The following is a 21,113-nucleotide window of genomic DNA, read 5'->3' as shown; positions in this document are numbered from 1 at the left end:
CAGGACACCAACACCATTCACGCCTTCTGGGCACCCTTGCCACATAAACTTGTATTTCTGTCCCTGCCTACCCTTCACCATTCTCACACCACTTCCCTTCCATCTCATCTCTTGCACACAACATATGTCCACTCTTCTTCTGACCAATACTTCCACCACTTCTCCTGATCTCGCTGTCATTGTCCCTACATTCCATGTCCCAAACCTCAGAAACCGATCTCCACTTTGGGCTGTACCCTGCCCACATGTAGTTGTAATTGTCATGGTTCTCTTTTTGAGGCAATGTTTTTTATGGCCGGATGCCCTTCCTGACGCCAACCCTCTTAGTCGCCTCCTACGACACGCAGGGATACGGCGTACCTATTCTTATCCAGGGTACACACTGGGAAACGTTTAAAACATGGAAATCCTGGGGGGGGGGGGGGGGGGGGGGGGGGTCAGCGCTGCGGTTTAAACATATTTAAATAAATATTTAAACAACACCATGAAAACAATCTGGGAAAAGTCTCTAAGTGAGAACGTGGATTTGAGAAAGCAGGAGCAGAGGTGAAAGAACAAACGCGAATATAGGGGGCGGGGCACAAGTCGAGACGAGGAGGCCGCACGAGACACCAGGCCGCACGAGGCGCGAACAAAGAAACGACTAATTACACACAAATTTGCAACAACTACAAAACCAAAACCAAATAGAAACACACAATAACACATACACAACAAAATACGCAGCGGAAATTTGACAAAGAAACGAACGGGAAAACACTCAAACTTTGATGCCGTGGAGAGATCAAAGCAAGCCCCATCGCTCGAGGGACCGGAACCGGAACCCATTCTTCACCATTGAATGATGGAACCAAAAACTATATAGCGTCATATTTCAAAAAGTTGTGGACGGCTTATAACAAAAACGTGGTGGATGAGTTGGTCAGGAGGCAAGAACAAGCCGATTGGATTTTGGTTCATGTCCGAATGTATATCTGGCCTATCATTGGGATATGAAAGATAAACTGTTTAGCCTGGCGGAGGTATACGCTCTATCAAGTGCTGTTCTAGTCTAACTTTATTGATTACTAGCAGGAGTACCTGGCGTTGCCGGGGGTGGGGGTGGGGGGAGGCAGGAGAGGGAGGCGTGAGGAAGGGAGTGAGGGGAGTGGAAGGGGAAGGTTGAGGAGGGAGGGGAAAGATATACTGGAGTCCCTCCATAGAGAGAGTTACGACAACCCGGAATGAGAAGCCATTTTGTTTCCATTGTTTGTGCCACGCACTAGTGCACTGCCCGCTAGTGTGTATACATTGTGCGTAACCGAGTACAAAATTTGAGTGCCTACATTGTGTAATTTGTGATTTGCACCGTGTCCCTCGCTTTTGATATGATTTTCTCTTCGTCCAAGATAAGAATCGGATTTTGTTTATTGCAATAATCTTTGTTCAGAAATGTAGTTTTATGTGGGGAGGAGAGGGAGGAGAGGGGGAAAAGGAATAAAAGGGAAAGAGGGGCCAGGAAGTGCCTATCATTTTCTGGACTACCTTGCTCTCTTGCGTCTTACTTTCTTGACTAGCATGCATGCACACAAAGCCGACAATTTGAACATTTTCAAATCTCTGTTAAAGACTCATTTATTTGAAAATGCCGACATCTGATTATATCTTAGGTTTTCTTCTTGTATAATTTGTATTTGTATATTCATCTCGTTGGCTTTCTTCTCTTTTCGAAGCGCTTAGAGGCTCCTCCAATTTACGCATTTTCATTCATTGCCTTAAAACCATCTTGACAAATGACAGAAAGGTTGATTTTAAATATGAAAATTAAAAAGTGATTTAACTTTTCATGTCGGCGCACCGGGAGAAATACATATGCACAATTAAATTGTAATTATATAAAAGGCCCAGAAATTCTAATCCAGACTTGCAATGGGAGAGAATGCATGTAAAACATACCCATTTTTCATAGCAATGTACAATTAGTTGCATGGTGTACATCTAAACTATTCCAAATTACATACATGTACATAATAATAATAATAATAATAATAATAATAATAACAGTATTTATATAGCGCCTTAGCATGAAATGAACAAAGCGCTTCACAACATATCTTGAAGACTACAACTTACATTACACAATCTTAGAAGAAAAGACTCAAAGCTACTTTTCAAAAAATACAATTAAGTTACTTTGGAAATAAATGTGTTTTGAGTTTTGCTTTGAAAGTTTTTATGTTGTGTGAGGTCCGAATAGTTATAGGTAGTTTGTTCCAGGGGGCAGGTACTGAGTTGCAAAAGGCTTTGTCCCCGTATGGCATATGAGTTCTATTACAGACAAGGAGAGTCTTCTCAGCGTGTGATCTTAAGTATTTGGCGTCATTAGAATGAGTGTGAGTATTAAAGACAATACTCACATTATTAAATATTATCAAAGACAACAAACAAAGCGAGACAATAAAATAGAGCGTTCCTCGTATGTATTCAATGCAAGGCCAGAAACACGTGAAGATCGGACAGGAAACAACATGGCGTCCACAGACCACGTGACCACTTTTTTTCGGACTCTTCATGTCGCAACTCTCTATACAGGGACTCTAAGATATACTACATATACGTATTTTGGGGTTGGGGTAGCTTTGACAGGCCCATACGTTTTGGGGGAGGGGGGAAGGGAAGGAGGAAAACTTTACCGTGCAAAGAGTGCTTTAACCTCAGTGTTGCCCAGGTAAAAAAGGAAATTGTAACACCCTCTGCCACCATGACACACGGGACACATTTACATAGATAATTTACACCCCTTTCCCGGTGCCCCACACCCCCAAATGAGGCCGTGGCCACATAGCCTATGTTGCCCCCCAGACAAAGTTGTATTTGTAACCCGAGTAAAGTAAATAAGTGTTTATAGCTGGAGTACCCGGCGTTGCTCAAGTGAAAAAGAAACATTAACATATTTGAAATGAGGGCAAATATCATGGAAAAGCAATTACATCCAAATCAGAATCCATCACAAATGTCAACTCATCATTTTACCTTTTAGTTGAATATATGCTGCTGAATGTACCGTTGATCATGTTTCTGAGTTAAGTATGATGACGTTCAGGAAGAAGAAGAAGCCTTTATATCTATATATATACACAAGATCGAGGCTCGAGTAAGAGCAAACAGTAATCACAAAAAAAAAAAAAGGACACAAAGAAAACATATCATAAAGGGAGCGGGAGACAAGAAGGGGAGAGAGAGGGAAGCACTCAAGTACAACAGTAGTAGAGAACAGGGACATCGGAAGATCTGTGGGAGGGAGAGGGCTTGGGGGGAGGAAGCGTGGGAAGATGGGAGAGGTAAAGACCACATGGACACAGCGAGGACTTCCAGGAAAGAAGTCGGTATTTCAAAAAAGTGGATCTGGGATGAATTAACGGGGGTAGAAAAGATCAAGGTTTTGGATGGGGGAAGATAAGAGATGGTGGTGAACAGCTGTTTTAAAGACCTGGAGGGAGGAGTGGGATTAAACCAACTTGAGTTGATTGACTTGATTGACTTGACTTTATTGTTGTTTATTGACTTGACTTGATTGTTGTTGATTGATTGACTCGATTGTTGTTGATTGATTGAGTTGATGTGATTGAGTGGGAGCCTTTCCACCAACTTCCACCACTTCCGGAATTGTTTGATTATTTGTGTTTAAATGTCTGGTGATTGTTTTGTATTTATTTATGCCAATGTGTACCTGAATATTACTGTCATTAATCAAAAAGGCTTCGGCACTCTCGAGCGATTCTTTTTTTAACCCAACAAAACGAACTTTTTATTTTAAAATTTCTCTTTTTTTGCCAAAAATACTTCCAGACAGTCACTGATGAACCTCTGAAACTTGGCAAAGATCGGTTCAGCCATCTCTGAGAAAATGGCGACAAACACACACACACACAGACAAAGTAACGGCTCTCTTATATAGTAGATTGATTATTGGGATATTTAACATCCACTTTTGACTTTTATGCTCATTAAGGCTAAATTGCATCAATGCAGGTGAATATGAAAAAAACATCAAACTATATTCCCCATGGTGAGTCGATCATATATTTGTATAAAGTTTCTCATTGACCTGTTAAGTGGTTCTGGAGAAGAAGGCTTTATTTACGTTTTTAATATCAATCCAATATGACCTCCAGATCACGAGACCGATGACATCGTAAATTTAATTCCTCACTCACATTGGATCGCAGATCAGATTTATGAAGTTTTAGATTTTTTGGATAAGGATTTCGATTCAACCAATTATGGCTGGAATACCACTTCACTGATGACGCCATCATTATCACCCTATATACCCCAAGTAGAGTTGATGACACATGCAATGTTTCAATTTTTTCGTTGAGTGGTTTCAGAGAAAAAAACATGTTCAAATCATTTCCTTTTATCCAATATGGTTGCCATACCATGTGACCTATGACCTCAGAGTTGTCAATAAAATATTATGCATGGGGAGTCCGTCCTGTATTTTTAGTTTTGCCTCGATCGGACAAGCAGTTCATGGAAAAACTTTTTTAAAGCAAAAATATATAGACGTGGACAGACAGACAGACAGACAGACAGGCGTTGCAATAGTCTCATATCCCCTTTGGGGCAAGAATAACAATGTGAAGGATGTTTTGTCTCCAAACAAGATACATGGACAAACCTTTGGGCACAGATTACAAAATAGGAAGTGTTTGTAACCAGATGCTAATAAAAAGCTATAAATATGAGAAAGTCATGTGAACATCATTTATCTGTGAGTAACTCATTGAATTAAACTCAAAAATCATTTGAGGACACAAATAAACTGTAACAATAATTACTACAATGTCACAGGTTCAGGAAGTGGAGACATCTGCTGTGCTGTTCCTGCATGGATGATCCAACTCAACAAGGCAATCGATTATATCTCATTCTCAATCCATAATGTGAAGAACCACAACTTCCCCAAGTCACATCATCAAACACATCAACCATCAACTCATTTGAACATATTTCCTCATTGTGGTGTCATATAAGCCACGAGGAAAAACCACTCCCAAGAAGGCTCAAACCGCAGTATCTCCCTTACAGATGGTGCAGTAACAAAAATGACAAAACAACGAAAGATTCCCTCACCCCGTCGATATTACCTGTAGATATACCTGAGGATGCCCATCAAAAGCCTGAACTGTTGTTTTGTATTTTAGTCATCTTGAGGGATTTCAGATGGCCCTGATTTTTCATGGGAATCATTTCCATGTCCGGCCTAAGTGAACCCAAGGAGGTAAGGATGAACGTCAACATTTGGATTGGTTGCACTTGGACCAGCCGAGGCAGCCAGCCATATTATCCTCTTCCTGAAGATGATGAGTGAGCCAGTCGGGTTTGTCATCATAGTCTAATATTGATTGGGTAATTCTCCTAAGATAAGCTCATTTACACCAAATATCGACTCAATGTTATTCACATTTACACCTTCTGCCAGATATGAACCTATATTAACCTCTATGACGTCACTCTAGTGTTCTCACCAATCGGTGATGACTGTACTCTGATTGACTAAAGTGTTAAGTAATCTATAATAATAAAAGGCAATGTGTGTCCATTACTTTGTCAGTCAGTGTGTCTCCAACATAACTCCAAAACCATGAAACCTAGTAGGCCCCAAACTTTGCGACTTTCTAAGGGAACTCCAATGGAGTGCATGAATGAAAAGTGGATGTTTGGATAAATCTCAACACTCCTTTTTAAGATAATTAACCAGATTGTTAAATTATAACAAAATCAGTCTTTATCCTCAGTCAGCCCGCTATCCCTCACAGGGGTCTTGAGTTTAGGCCTGCTCAAAAATGCCTTGCCTTGGAACAGGCCGCAACAGTTTCTGCACGATTAAGCATTCAAAATGTGTTTTTTCACTTTCCTCACTCACATCTTCGAATGTCTGATCTTCATACCGACGAATCACTGTATTAAACTCTTTAAACAATGCTACCTTTCACTTGCCAAGAAGCGGTTCCTTATCAACCGTTTTGTTGGAGTAGATATATTTATTTATATAAATATTTAAACAAAGAAGCACACTAACCCTATGACATGACGCTGACATCATGTGCATAAATGATACCAACACATTACCTCCAAACTAGGAGGCATCCGTGTGGTACTCAAGTCTCAATGTATGTATATATATACAGTATATATATTTATTTATATATATATTTATATAGAAACCACAATGGACCCCCTGGAGGTCTTAACCCCCACCAGGGTCCGGTGACCCTGCTGGCTCGAGACACCTGCTCGGGCGGCGCCCCGATGGACAAGAGACGCCACACTCCACCAGACTCCCCTTGGGGCCCAGGTCGTACCATGACACCCATTGTCGGACCCCACGTCCAAATCTCGCCAGCACAGCCCCCCAGCTGGCCGGCATCACCAAATTTCGAAAGGGACAACTTTTCCCCGAGACCATCCCCAATGACCTCTCCTGGTCGAAATTCCACAGCCCGGGGACCAATTCCCACGAAGGCTGTTCCCAATCAAATTCCCATTGCGATTTGATTTTTGATTTTCTTTTAAAAAATTTGACCTCACGTGTCCAATCTCCGCAGCTGCAGGTGACAACCAGTTCCTCAGGTTGTTCTGCCCCTCCCTGCAGCTGTTCCAAATTTCCTACGGGGACCAGATCTTCGGAGGCTCTATTTCCCGACTCCTCCACATCCGAATCCAGCTCGGAGCCAACATACTCCCCCTGCTGGGTATGCAATTTCGGAGCCGATGGTGCCCATTCATTGTTTCTAATGAGGGTCCCCTCGATCACCTCAACCTCCTCCTCGGACCGACTCACCTCAACCCCCAAGCTCCCTTGGACCTGGTCAACCGCTTCCTCAATGGTATTGTCCCAGGTCTTCAGCCGCTGTGTCAAATCATGCTCATCCCCATCCCCAATCAATTCTGTCCCCACCAGGCCTTCATCAATAAATACCTTGGTCCGGTTCCGTAACACGGACCTCCAATATCTTTACCCCCTGTTGATCTGCACAACCACCCTGGTACAGCAAAATTTCAAATTGCTCCATGCAAATTGCTGGTATGTTGCGGCATCCACACCAGCCCCATAGCCTTCCAGGCCTTCATGTAACAAGCATTCCCCATTTAAATTTGCACACTCCTCATTTACTTCAAACACTCCCCATTCGCCTCCAAACGTGCCACCTCCCGTTTTAAGTCAAATTCCGTTGCAATTCCTTGCTCCTGTGCCCCATCACCACCATTCTTTTGTTCTTCCTTCAATTCACTCGTCCATCCAACAATCTTTCCGATTTGAGAATTAATTTGCTCACTCATTCCCTTCATTTAAATCTTTTTTTCATCCATTTTGTTATTCATTCCCCTCATATCGTTACTCATTCCCTTCATTTCTCCCCTCAATTGTTCACTCTGAGCATTCACTTCATTCCTTTGGGCATCCATTTTGTTATTCATTTCTTTCATTTCTCCCCTCAATTCGCCCAATAATTGAGCCAGACCCTGGTCGGGTATCGCGGCTGCTCCATTCGTTTCCCGCCATGGGACAGTGGGGTTCCACCACTACCCTACAATTCCCCTATATTCGGCCCACTTCCATAGCCTTCAACATCCCCAACTCGTTCATCCATACCACTCCCTTCCTCCATCCGCGGTGAGGAAGTCGTTTTCCCGCGCGCGTATTTAATTTTACCTCAGAAAATCAAATTATAATTTTTCGAAAACGCGATGTTGCGTCTCGCACGCCCAATTGACTATACAAATTTTATCGCCTCCAACTAAAAAAATTTTTTTTTATCCAAATGCTGGGCGCAATTTGCACCCAGTCGGTGTCGATCTAACACCCTCGGACACCGAGTGTCCGCTAGAGTCCGGATCCCTACTGCCTGACACCCATTTTACTCAGAGGGTAGAGGATGATGTGGTTGAGCTTGAAAGTCGTTGGATGTCAATGAAAGCTAGTCTGTTGGGAGTCGTTGGTGAGGTATGTGGATGGACAAAAGGACCACCGAGGCACTCGGAAACATGGTGGTGGGATGATGAAGTTGGAAAGAGGATTGCCGAGAAGAGGAAGAAGTTCAAGGAGTGACAGAAGACGAAGGGTACGGGAGCAGAAACAGCAGAGCATGAAAGTTATAAGGCAGCCAGGAAGGCTGCAAAGAAAGAGGTAGCAAAGGCGCAGGAGGCATGTAGGAAAATGTTCGGAGAACGCTTGGATTCGGAAGAAGGTCAGAGAGCAGCATTCAGGATTGCAAAGCAGATAGCGAAAGAGAGGTGTGATGTGATGGGGCTGAGTTGCTTGAAGGATGAAGTGGGACAAATCGTTGTGGACCCAGATGGAATTAAAGGAAGATGGAAAAGATATATGGAAATGCTGTTGAATACAGAGAATGAATGGGATGGCAACATAGAGAGTAACCCAGTTTTAGGACCGGCAGAGAAGATAACTGAGAAGGAAGTTGAGGAAGCGATAAAAGCAATGAAGAGTAGAAAAGCGGGAGGGCCGACGGGAATTGTGGGAGATATGTTGAAGGCAGCAGGAAGTTGGGGCGTGAAGAGAATAACAGATCTGTAATCTGGTGGTGAAAGAAGGCCGCATCCCAGTGGATTGGGAACTGAGTACCCTCGTCCCTCTATACAAGGGGAAAGGTGACCCTCTGGAGTGTGGCTCGTACTGAGCGATAAAGGTATTGGAGCATGGAATGAAGGTATTGGAAAGGGTGTTGGAAAGGAGGATAAGGAAGAAGGTGAAGATCGATGAAATGGTTTGGGTTTATGCCAGAAGAGGCCCGACAGTCACGCTCTTTATTGTGAGGCAGTTGCAGGAGAAGTACATGGAGAGGAGGAAGAAGTTGTTTCTTGGGTTTGTTGATCTGGAGAAAGCATTCGATAGGGTTCCACACGAAGTATTGACATGGGCATTGAGGAAGTTAGGAGTGGAGGAATGGTTGCTCAGAGTAGTGATGGCAATGCACAAAAGAGCGCGCACAGCTGTAAGGACGAAGGACGGGGAACAGTGGTGAGTTTGAGGTGAAGGTGGGACTGCATCAGGGGTTGGTACTAAGTCCACTACTATTTGTAGCTGTGATGGAGGTGCTGGCTCAGAACGTAAAGGAGGGTTTACCGTGGGAGTTGTTGTATGCAGATGATCTGGTGGCGATTGCAGAAAGTATGGATGGACTAAAGGAAAAGATGAGCAAGTTTAAGGAATGTATGGAGACAAAAGGTCGGAAGGTGAATATTGGAAAGACTAAGGTGATGGCAAGTGGTAAAGCATGTGGTGAGGTGGAAAGAACTGGGAAGTGGGCCGTGTGCTGTATGCAGGAAGGGTGTCGGAGTGAACTCCATTCAATGTACAATGTGCACTGAGTGGGTTCATCAAAAATGCAGTGGTCTGAGAGGGTCATTAACCAGTGTGGCATCTACATTCAAATGTAAGGTCTTCACCTTACATGTTCAAACCTGGTGTTGGCTTTGCGGTTAGGGTGCAGGCTTGGGATCCTAGGATCCTGGGTTAGAATCCCGGTCGATCACTGAATTAATGCCAGGGGGGTTGACTCAGCCTGTCATCCTTCCGAGGTCTGCAAATTGAGTACCAGCTTGCTGGGATGAATGATCACGGTGTGTACCCCGAATTAGAATAGGTACACCATATCCCTGCACATCGTAAGAGGCGACCAAGGGTTGGCGTCAGGAAGGGCATCCGGCGATAAAAAACAATTGCCTCAAAGAGGGAACCATGATTGTCATGGGGCCCGCAAGGCTAACCCCCGCTCTAGCGCTGAAAATGGCCTTAAAACGATCATTCATTCATTCATTCATTCACAGAGGGAGCTGCAGATGGAGGAAATGTTGAGTTGGATCTTGGAGACGGCGTGAAGCTGGAAGGTGTGAAAACATTTTGCTACCTCGGAGACATGCTGAATGGAGAAGGTGGATCAGACTCGGGAACGGTTGCTGGAGTGAGATGTGCATGGAAGAAGTTTCGGGAACTGAGTGGCGTGCTGATGAGGAGGGGAGTGTCGTTCAAGCTGAAGGGAAAGGTGTATGCTGCATGTGTGAGAAGTGTTATGATTTATGGGAGCGAGACATAGGTAATGAACGTAGAGCAGCAACGAAGGTTGGAAAGGGTGGAAATGCGAATGGTTCGGTTGTGCGGAGTATCGTTGAGAGAGAGGAAGACAAATGATGAATTGCGAAAGATGATGGGAATAGAGCCTGTGATTGATACTGTGAAGAGGAACAGGTTGAGATGGTTTGGTCATGTGTTGAGGAAGGATGAAAGTGACTGGTTGAGAAGAGTGATGGAAATGAATGCAGAAGAAGTTGAGGGCGGGGAAGACCGAGAAAGACGGCTAAAGATGGTGGAAGAAGAAATGCGGGCAAGGGGGTTAACAAGGAGAGATGCAGAAAATAGGGCAAAATGGAGAAGATTGTCATGGGGACCGCAAGGCTAACCCCCGCTCCAGCAGGGAAAATGGCCTTAAAATGCCTGTTGTTGTTGTTGTTGTGTACATGATGTGCATAATCCCATGGGAATAATGGGATTACATGATACTTTGTCAGAGCTGTTTGGGAATAAGTTAACTCTTGATCTCGCAATGGAGCTCGGACCGATTTTGAAAAGAGAAGGGACATGAACAGACTTCAGTGGTTGGTGTGCAGATATACATGTGCTCGTCTGGTAAGTTTATCAAACACTCCACTGGGAACAGACTTCAGCTGGTTGTTCCACAGATACAGCTCTGTTAGTCTGGTAAGTTTATCAAACACTCCGTTAGGGAGAGACTGGAGCTTGTTGCTTTGCAGATCTAGGATTGTAAGTTTGGTAAAATCAAAATTAAACAGCAAATTATATCTGAACTACATCCGGTAATTATATTAAATTATTTACTCTCAGTTATTATTTGTTTTTATATTTGGGGATTATTTGGATTTTGTTGTAGTTCTGATTTTGATAATAATAATAATAATAATAATAATAATAATAATAATGTAGTTTTTAAATATTATTGTTGTTGATTTTGTGTGTTTTGTGAATCCAGAGGCTCAGATAATAATCATTGCTGGGACAAGTGCAGTCCCATGGGTTGGTATAAAGCCTGATGGACTGCAGGCTGGTCATGTGACAGGGTCAAGACTTAAACAAAACACAAGAAGAATAAAGACCTTCCACCAGGTGTTGTAAAAACATAAAATACCCACAAATGAAAGGAACAAGATCAGTGGCGACACCACAACGAAAAACACCAAAGTTCATCCTCATCATATCATGGACCTCAGGAGTTTTCATACAAAAAACATGTTGGTGAAGTCTTTAGGTGAAACATGGAAGCAGCTTGGACCTGATGATACCCAACAGGTGAATCACTCAGACCTGATGATACCTAGCAGGTGAATCATTGAGACCTGATGATACCTAGCAGGTGAATCATTCTGATTTGATGATAACTATCAGGTGAATCATTCTGATCTAATTATACCCACCAGGTGAATCACTCAGACGTGATTTGACCCAACAGGTGAATCACCTATGTTTGGACCATCTATCTAATAACATAACACTGATCCGGTGTCTGTGTGTCCGTATGTGTTCACACTTGCCCGGTCCGTTTCCTCTCCAAAATGTGAGGATGTGCTCACCGACGAGTACCAGAGACTGTGACATGTTCTGAGAAAAACATCAAACTGATGAATTTCATATTTAATTTTGAGAGAAGTAACACAGGTAACACAGGTACCGTACCTTCCGAAACCGTGCATTTTAAATAACTTTAAAAAAACAATCGTTTATTCCTGAATTTGACAGTCATTTCATATTATCTCATGAAAGTGTGAGATGATGCAGACTACACGCATGTTGCTCATGTCACCACCTCATGTATGGAGTTTCTGTTTTGCTTTTCAAAAAAACAGCTTTAATAAAGCTCCTGTAGATCTTTCAAATGAAATATTACACTTGTCTGGAAGTTCTGCAGATGGAAAAATGTGGATCTGCAAAGCATGTCATTTGATAATGAAAGGAGGAAAGATGCCAGGACAAGGCAAATGTAACAAAATGACACTAAAACCACAATCAACAGAACTGAGAGACCTGAATTCTTTGGAATTAAGACAAATATCACAACGGATCCCTTTCATGATCTTGTTGTTCTTCCACATGGCAAACAACATGGGATCCATGGACCTGCTGTCAATGTCCTTTCCAAGCTCAATGTTGTACGTAAATAGTTTGATCCATCGAAGGTTGATCCAGGTCATCTTACCCTAGATTCAGCAGCCAACAAAACTATTCCTTCAAGATTATCCATCCCTCCTTCGACTCATCCCATCCATCTCTACTTCCCCCCCATTCATTCATCCATCCATCTCTACTTCCCCTCAATTACTCATCCATCCATCTCTACTTCCCCTCTTTCACTCATCCATCCATCTCTACTTCCCCTCACTCATCCATCCATCTCTACTTCCCCTCATTCACTCATCCCATCCATCTCTACTTCCCCTCATTCACTCATCCCATCCATCTCTACTTCCCCTCATTCACTCATCCATCCATCTCTACTTCCCCCCCATTCATTCATCCATCCATCTTTACTTCCCCTCAATTACTCATCCATCCATCTCGACTTCCCCTCATTCACTCATCCATCCATCTCTACTTCCCCCCCATTCATTCATCCATCCATCTTTACTTCCCCTCAATTACTCATCCATCCATCTCTACTTCCCCTCATTCACTCATCCATCCATCCATTCCTCCAACCATTGATCATGTAAAAGACAATCTGTGTATCCGAGCTATGGTTCCCACATGTTGCCACTCTGGGTAATCTGGATTGAAGTGATCGATCGTGGTTATTGAAACATGTATCATGTTTTATGTTTGGATTGTATACACAGGATAAACTACAACGGCACTCAGTAGAGAGTATACCTCCACCTGGTTGGCTCAATGGTGACAAATCACTTTTAAAATTATTGTAGCCGGATCCGGATCTTCACCGAAATCTAATCATTTAGTCCTTGTCACATCCGCTACATCTCTGCCAAATTTCGTCCGAATACGTCCAAAACTTTTTTGAGATATTTAGTTCACAAACGGACAGACAAACAAACAGACAGACAGACAGGGGTGACAACATAACCTACATCCACCTTTGGTGGTGAAGGTAATTAATTATTGGTTATCTATTATATACGAGCGAGGTACCGTTCCTGTGCTATGCATGGGTGGGAGGCCATAAGCAAACAAACAATGCGGAAACGGTGAACGCTAAACCATGGAACCAATAAATTCCATATTCCTGTGCCACCTGTAGTCGAACATAAAGCAACGTCAGCAGGTTCTTGAAGGACTTCCACGAAAAACGTACCAGTTTGAATGGTTCCATACCCAGTCAATGGCGAATCTGTATATGGCGATCCAAGAATGTCCCGTTTGAATGGTTCCATACCCAGTCAATGGCGAATCTGCATGTTGCGATCCGTGAATGTCACGCTTAGAAAGAATAAACCCTCATGTAATTTCGTCATTCACTTGAACTCAATATCTCTATTTTCATTCCAAACAGCGTAACTCCAATCACAAATTAAATAACATTAATATAAAAAATAAACTTTTACCAACATTCGTGACAAAAACAAATATTTAAACCCGGATGTGAAGAAGATCCGTGCAGTTGGGTGAATACAATTACGAATTCAAAATCGTATTCACTCAATCCCACACGTCATTCCAATCATAAATTGATAGTTTAACCAAATACTGTTTTCAATGACGGTTGTATTGGGATATTATCAAACCAACTCATTGCCGTCATCTGTCGACTTCCGGATTCGCGGGCGATTCGTATCGAGTTAATTTCAAAATCATAATTTTATTGAGGAATTTTTTAAACCTCCTTCCTATCTTAGAACATCCGCTGGGACCCCAAAACGTTCCACAGGAAGTTTGGCGGGGCTCGCCCCAACACAGAGGGAGTGTTTTGGGGACGGACGAACAGACAGACAGACAGACAGACACTCCTGTTTTATAATACTAGGGCATGCCCGTACGTGCGTGCCCGTACGTGCGTGCAAAAGGAAAAAAAGTTTTGAAACCACGTGCCAGAATTACGATTATTCGCAATTTAGTTTTAATGGCCAATTATTCAATTATCACAAACGTATTTTGTCTTTTCGCAAGGACAAACAAAGAAAAGAGAAGAGAACAACAACAACAATAACAACAACAACCAAAAAAACCCCCACTTCCAACCCCCAGTTCCAAAGGCCACACCGTTTTGACACCTGAAAACAAAAAAAAGTTGTGCACTTTGTTTGATAAATTATTTTCTGCACAATTTTTCTTCAATAACTAAATAAAAATAAAAATAAAAATTGTTTACATGTACACACCTTTATCTCGTTAGGACCTCTTCATAAACAACATTGCTGAGGAAACGGCGCTTCTTCTTTGTTTCCTCGTCCAAGGAAAGAATGCGGAGGCTGCTGGAGCTGCCAACCCTACTGGCCGCCACGTAGAACTGACCATGGCTGAAGAAGTCTCTTGTGCAGAAGACCCCAACACGGTGTAGCGACTGCCCTTGGGATTTATTCACAGTCATGGCAAAGCAGGGTCGTACCGGAAACTGTCGACGCCGCAGAGTGAACGGGAACATGTTGTCAGATGGACTCAAGGTTATGCATGGAATGAGCAATGTGCGTCCAGAATTGACACCCATCACAGATTTTGCAACCAACAGATTTGGAAGGATCTGATGGATGACGTACCTTGAGCCATTGCAGTGCCCGCTTTGCTGGTCAAAATTTCGTAGCAGCATGATTACCATACCCACCTTGAGAGTGATCCGATGTGGAGGCATACCAGATGGACAGAGGGTGTTCAGGAACTCAGGCGGATACAAATGATCACCCTCAGATTCGGCAGTATCTACGCTACAGCAAACATGTGCCTCCCCTGGAAATATGGTTGTCATGTAGGCATTTACCTGATCGACTTCGGAATTGGTCGGACATAGTATAACACGCTCACATAGCCACTTGGGGCTGGTAATGTTGGTGTGCAAGTCTTCGTACACCCAAGTGACAATATCGTGGAGTTTTGCACCTGGAAGAATGAGCGGTTCCCTGAGCTCAATAGCAAATTCACCCACTTCTGGATTGACAGGAATCTTCCCTTCGCCCAGATCCAACAGGAATTTTGCAAAATCAGATTCGCCCTGTTGTTCTCCAGTACCCTGCATGATCCTCATGTTTACTGTGAGACGAAGTACCTGCACTTTTCTCCACAGGTATGAGCTCTTGAAGCACCTTCCAACTATGTCAATACGGCTACCGTGTAGCACAACGGTAAGGATCTGCCTCCAGTCACCACTGAAAACCATTGTGATGCCGCCAAATGGTTCCTCTGAGGCCCGAAGCCACTGGAATGTTCGATCTGCTGCCTCCAATGCGCGACGATCCATCATTGAAACCTCATCCACCACCATTATATCCGTCATTCGTATGAGTGCTGCAGTGGTGTCATTTTCACTGATGTTGCAAGTGGACTCATCAGTGAGAATGAGAGGACACTTGGTCCTACTATGGAAGGTGGCCCCTTTAGGCAGCAGAGTAGCTGCAATACCACTTGCAGCAGTCGCAAGAGCCACTTTGCCCTTTGCTCGCACTTTGTTGAGTATATGAGACAATGTGAATGTTTTCCCAGTCCCACCACTTGCATCAACTGCGATCATCCAGCCATGACCGTGTTCCACACTCCTCATCACTGTATCGACAACAACGCGCTGCTCGTCATTAAGAAGGCACTCTGTTTGAGCGATGTGAGCCTCAAGTTCTCCTATATTGTGCCCTGTTTCGTGCTCGATGATGCGGGGAATGCGAGACTGGATATGAACTGGTTCAGGCTCAGGAAGGCCAAAGGTCTTACTAAGCGAAAAGCCGTGCCTCTCAATTTGGTCCCTCAGCTCCAGTAGCACTTCACTCACAATGCGTCCATTTGGCTCGTTCACACCTGCTGCACGCATGAAGTCCTCGCACAGCACATATTTGTGCCTTTCCCAGAACTGCAAGTGGTTGCCTCTGAGGACGAATATGAGCATGTTGGCAAATACTTCGCGGACTGCAGGGCCAAATGCGATATTTGCAGCCTCTTCCATAACAGAATCCACCTCCTGGTCATTGTCAACGATGCCATACGCAATGCAGGCTGCCAGATAGGTCTCCATGACCCTATCACCAACACGACGGAGATCCTGAAAGCATGTGGGGCCAGGCACGCGGTACAGTAGCATGCGGAGATAGTACAACTCGGCATTATGTGAGTTGACGGAAATGATGGGGAGCCGCCCAACCGTATCAGCCTTACGGTTATCCTGGAAACTCAGCCTTCTCTTCCGCAATTGAAACCTTTTCCTAAAGTAGGTGAAGTGTTGGAACGCATCTGGATATAGAACATGACGCATGTGTGGATGGAGATTCATGGCTTCGAAAAAGGCGGTGAGCGTTGTCGCAGGGGGTCCTGACTCCGCCACGTTCTGTACGGCACCTTCGCCATTGAACGTGATCACCTGCTCATCCTGTAGATGGAGTGCCAGCATCTCGACTGGCGGGTACTTGCTTTGAATGGGGAAATCGTATATGCGCCAGTATCCCTCAGATGCGGTGATGTATCGCCCTAGTTCGTATCGTGTCACTTCATCATGTCGTAATGCCTCTCGCATCCTCTCATGTGGCTCTAGTCTGACCAGGCACTGGTCCGGCCCCTTTTCAAGGTATTTGTACAGGTACTTTACACTGGTGACAGCACATACGATCTCAAGGTTGATGTGAGCTTCGTACCTGAGGACAATATATGGATTGTAAGGCACAACCCATGCATTGTTAACTAATACGTTAGCACCACCTCATATAGTCTTCATGATGGGATCACCAGGTGCTGCTTCTGCACGTCTTCTGTACAGGGGATAGGAGTCATCAGAGAAGCTTGTCGTTTCTCGTAGGACTTTGGGATAGTCCTTTGTGCACTTCCGGTCTGCCATGCAAGGGCTCGCGATGTTCCATTCCCCACATGGGCCATGAATCATGTGTGATGTCACGATACGGTGTAGTTCCGGATTTGAGCGTTTGTCAGGAATCTCAGCAGAGACCACACGATCGACATCTGCTGGTGTTCTGGGCTTGTCGCGAGGTACCATGGTCAGGAGCATGTGTATATGGGGAAGGTGACGCTTTTGCGTTTCCTTCACCATCACATAAGCGTCCACATGGCCCAAGATGTCATGCTTGAGGAGGTCTGCGAGGAGTGCTTCCACCTTCATATGAAATACCCGGGCGATGATATCAGGTCTTTCGTTGGCTGACTGACCCTCAAAAAGCGATTCTTTAATTTCTGGCCACTTTGGGTTGCAGGTGAATGTTAGAAAAAAGTCAGGTTTTCCCTTGACTCGGACCAAAGCCATTGCATCCTGAAACTCTTTGGCATACCAACGTGGCGACCCATAAATTGATGGCGGCAGAATGGTGAGGCGTCCAGGTAGCACCTCAGCATCATTGTTCAACGCATCAACGATGATCTTATACTTTTCTGCCTTAATTGACTTCTGATTGCAGCGAATCCAATTGAGACGGTGTGACTCAATTTTTGCCATCATGTCGCATACGTACTGCTGTGTCAACTTTCCACCACGAAGCAGTAGATTGAAGTGATGAGTAGGATCACGTACTTGGAGATGGTAGCGGTAGAAAGATGTTGGCGTTATCCCTGCCAACTCAGTGTGGTACCCCTGGGAGCCGCAGGGTAGCAGAAGTATGTATGATAGTGGGTCATACGCTGGATGCATGGCGTCTATTGTCTGTAAACCTCCTCCTCTGAGGTGAACACCGACTGCCAGCCTTCCAAACTGCTCTGTTGTCGTTGCCCCTGGAGCAATGACAGCCACATCGCTGTCTGGTGAGGGAAGGTTGATGGTACCATGATGAAGGTCTCGGCGCCGCGTGCGACCTGTTAACACAATTTTCAGTTCATTGGCGCTATCATTATGAACCACATACTCAATGGCTGATTTGAATTGCTGGACGTATGGGTTGCACTCATGAATGGCCTGTTGTGCTCTTAGCAAAAACTGCTCATTCAGGCTACTGTTCGAGGTGTGGGCACGACGATAATCCAGCTCATGGACTGGATCGTGAAAGTAGATCTGGGCAAAGCATGGGGTACAACCCAGATCGGCAAGAGGAGCACCAATGTAATGGTAAACCTTGCCTTGTATGCGCACTCCAGGATTAAAGCCAGGCATACCTATCTCTCGGACACCGATACTTGCCATTGCCAGCGCGTTGTTGTACTGTTTCGCATGCTTCACAAAGTGCTGGTTAAGGAAAAGGTTTTTAATAGCATCTGGAGGCTGTGATGGAATTGAGCCGGGTTTTGGATTCGTAGGATCATGCTTAAGGTCGACCTTACCGTAGTTGCAGCAAAATCCTCTCCTCTCCTCATTCCACACAAAAGCATCACAATGTGAGCATTTAGGGCATTGAAATAATGAGGTCCTGCTCAGCGCGTGCCTGTACTCAACGTGAAGTTCCTCTCGGAAAAAATCGTTGTTATCGTATCGAGCAAGGTTGCGATTCTCACGGTGAGCCTGCTCTAGTCTCGCACGGTGCACGTCCTGATGGCGCAGGGCATCCCTCACTTGCCGGTTTTCTCGCTGGTGAGGGATTTCTTCTGCACGACGCCTTGCCTCACCTTCAGTGTTGTCTGCCAAGCGTGCAGCTCGATCTTCATCTGTTTCAGCTGCACGACGCCTTGCCTCGCGTTCAGTGGTGTCTGCCAAGCGTGCAGCTCGATCTTCATCTGTTTCAGCTGCACGACGCCTTGCCTCGCGTTCAGTGGTGTCTGCCAAGCGTGCAGCTCGATCTTCATCCGTTTCAGCTGCACGACGTCTTGTCACACGCGTAGCGTCACGTGCCAAGCGTGCAGCTCGATCTTCATCCGTTTCAGCTGCACGACGTCTTGTCACACGCGTAGCGTCGCATGCCAAGCGTGCAGCTCGATCTTCATCCGTTTCAGCTGCACGACGTCTTGTCACACGCGTAGCGTCGCGTGCCAAGCGTGCAGCTCGATCTTCATCCGACTCAGCAGCACGACGTATTGTCACACGCGTAGCGTCGCGTGTCAAGCGAGCAGATCGTTCTTCATCTGACTCAGTAGCACGACGTCTTGTCACGCGCGTAGCGTTGCGTGTCAAGCGAGCAGATCGTTCTTCATCTGACTCAGTAGCACGACGTCTTGTCACGCGCGTAGCGTTGTGTGTCAAGCGAGCAGATCGTTCTTCATCTGACTCAGTAGCACGACGTCTTGTCACGCGCGTAGCGTTGCGTGTCAAGCGAGCAGATCGTGATACGTCAGATTCCATTGCGCGTGCAAGACGCGCAGCTTCGTTCCTTCGCTCTCGTAAACGACGACTGGATTGGGGCATTGTGTTTATCTATGCGCAAGATAAATGATAGGAACACAGAAATTCGTCACTTTCCGTAAGTCCGGAAGTTAAGAACTCATCCGGAAGTTTGCTTATCGCAGTTACGATTATTCGCAATTTAGTTTTAATGGCCAATCGCAAACGTATTTTATCTTTTCGCAAGGGAAAACAATTTAGTTGTAATGGCCAATTATTCAATTATCGCAAACGTATTTTATCTTTTCGCAAGGGAAAACAAAGAAAAGAGAAGAGACCAACAACAACAACAACAACAAAAAATTTTTGACACCACGTGTCAGAAACGACCACAGAATACGGAGCAAGAAAATATAGGCGAATGTGAGAGACCATAACTTGGGAAGCACAAATTCTCAATATTAAATTATTAACCTATCATCTTTAATAGAACTATAATAGACCAATTAAACTAACGGTTGTTTTTATTTTCTTGTTTTTGGCAAAGTTAACATCCAGAGAGGCTGTGTATAGGCCAATCCCCCCCCCCCCCCTCTATTTACATGAAATGGTTTGGTCCATTCGCAAAGCCAAAGCGAACGGCTTGCGAGTACGGTGACCATACCTTGGGAACCACTTGTCCGATTAATTTCAAACATTGAAAAGGCACATCCTCGGGTCCCCAGCAATATACCTGGCAAGTTTCAAGTATATCGGACCAGTAGTTGTCGAGAAACAGCGGTCGCATACATACATTACGGAGCAAGAAAATATAGGCGAATGTGAGAGACCATAACTTGGGAAGCACAAATTCTCAATATTAAATTATTAACCTATCATCTTTAATAGAACTATAATAGACCAATTAAACTAACGGTTGTTTTTATTTTCTTGTTTTTGGCAAAGTTAACATCCAGAGAGGCTGTGTATAGGCCAATCCCCCCCCCCCCCCTCTATTTACATGAAATGGTTTGGTCCATTCGCAAAGCCAAAGCGAACGGCTTGCGAGTACGGTGACCATACCTTGGGAACCACTTGTCCGATTAATTTCAAACCTTGAAAAGGCACATCCTCGGGTCCCCAGCAATATACCTGGCAAGTTTCAAGTATATCGGACCGGTAGTTGTCGAGAAACAGCGGTCGCATACATACATTACGGAGCAAGAAAATATAGGCGAATGTGAGAGACCATAACTTGGGAAGCACAAATTCTCAATATTAAATTATTAACCTATCATCTTTAATAGAACTATAATAGACCAATTAAACTAACGGTTGTTTTTATTTTCTTGTTTTTGGCAAAGTTAACATCCAGAGAGGCTGTGTATAGGCCAATCCCCCCCCCCCCCCTCTATTTACATGAAATGGTTTGGTCCATTCGCAAAGCCAAAGCGAACGGCTTGCGAGTACGGTGACCATACCTTGGGAACCACTTGTCCGATTAATTTCAAACCTTGAAAAGGCACATCCTCGGGTCCCCAGCAATATACCTGGCAAGTTTCAAGTATATCGGACCGGTAGTTGTCGAGAAACAGCGGTCGCATACATACATACATACATACATACAGACAGACAGACAGACAGACACACACACACACACAGAGATTACTGGAATTATAGATAGATAGATGCAGATCTGGTGACGTTTTGCCACTCCTTCATACC

At 44.5% G+C, this 21,113-nt stretch overlaps 1 protein-coding gene across 1 annotated transcript in view; it reads right to left on the bottom strand.

The window, feature by feature from the left end:
- The window catches only part of LOC144892173 (uncharacterized), a 59,842-nt gene that overhangs the window by 10,510 nt on the left and 28,219 nt on the right, over window positions 1-21,113 (bottom strand). Inside the window, exon 2 of the mRNA XM_078777435.1 lies at window positions 18,761-19,502. Coding sequence (XP_078633561.1) covers window positions 18,761-19,502 — 742 coding nt within the window. The remainder of the gene's footprint in view (window positions 1-18,760; window positions 19,503-21,113) is intronic.

This window comes from Myxine glutinosa, chromosome 5 (genome assembly GCF_964187855.1).
Source record: "Myxine glutinosa chromosome 5, kmMyxGlut1.1, whole genome shotgun sequence".
Classification (NCBI taxonomy): Eukaryota; Metazoa; Chordata; class Myxini; order Myxiniformes; family Myxinidae; genus Myxine; species Myxine glutinosa.
This window is presented reverse-complemented; position numbering and strand designations above follow the sequence as displayed.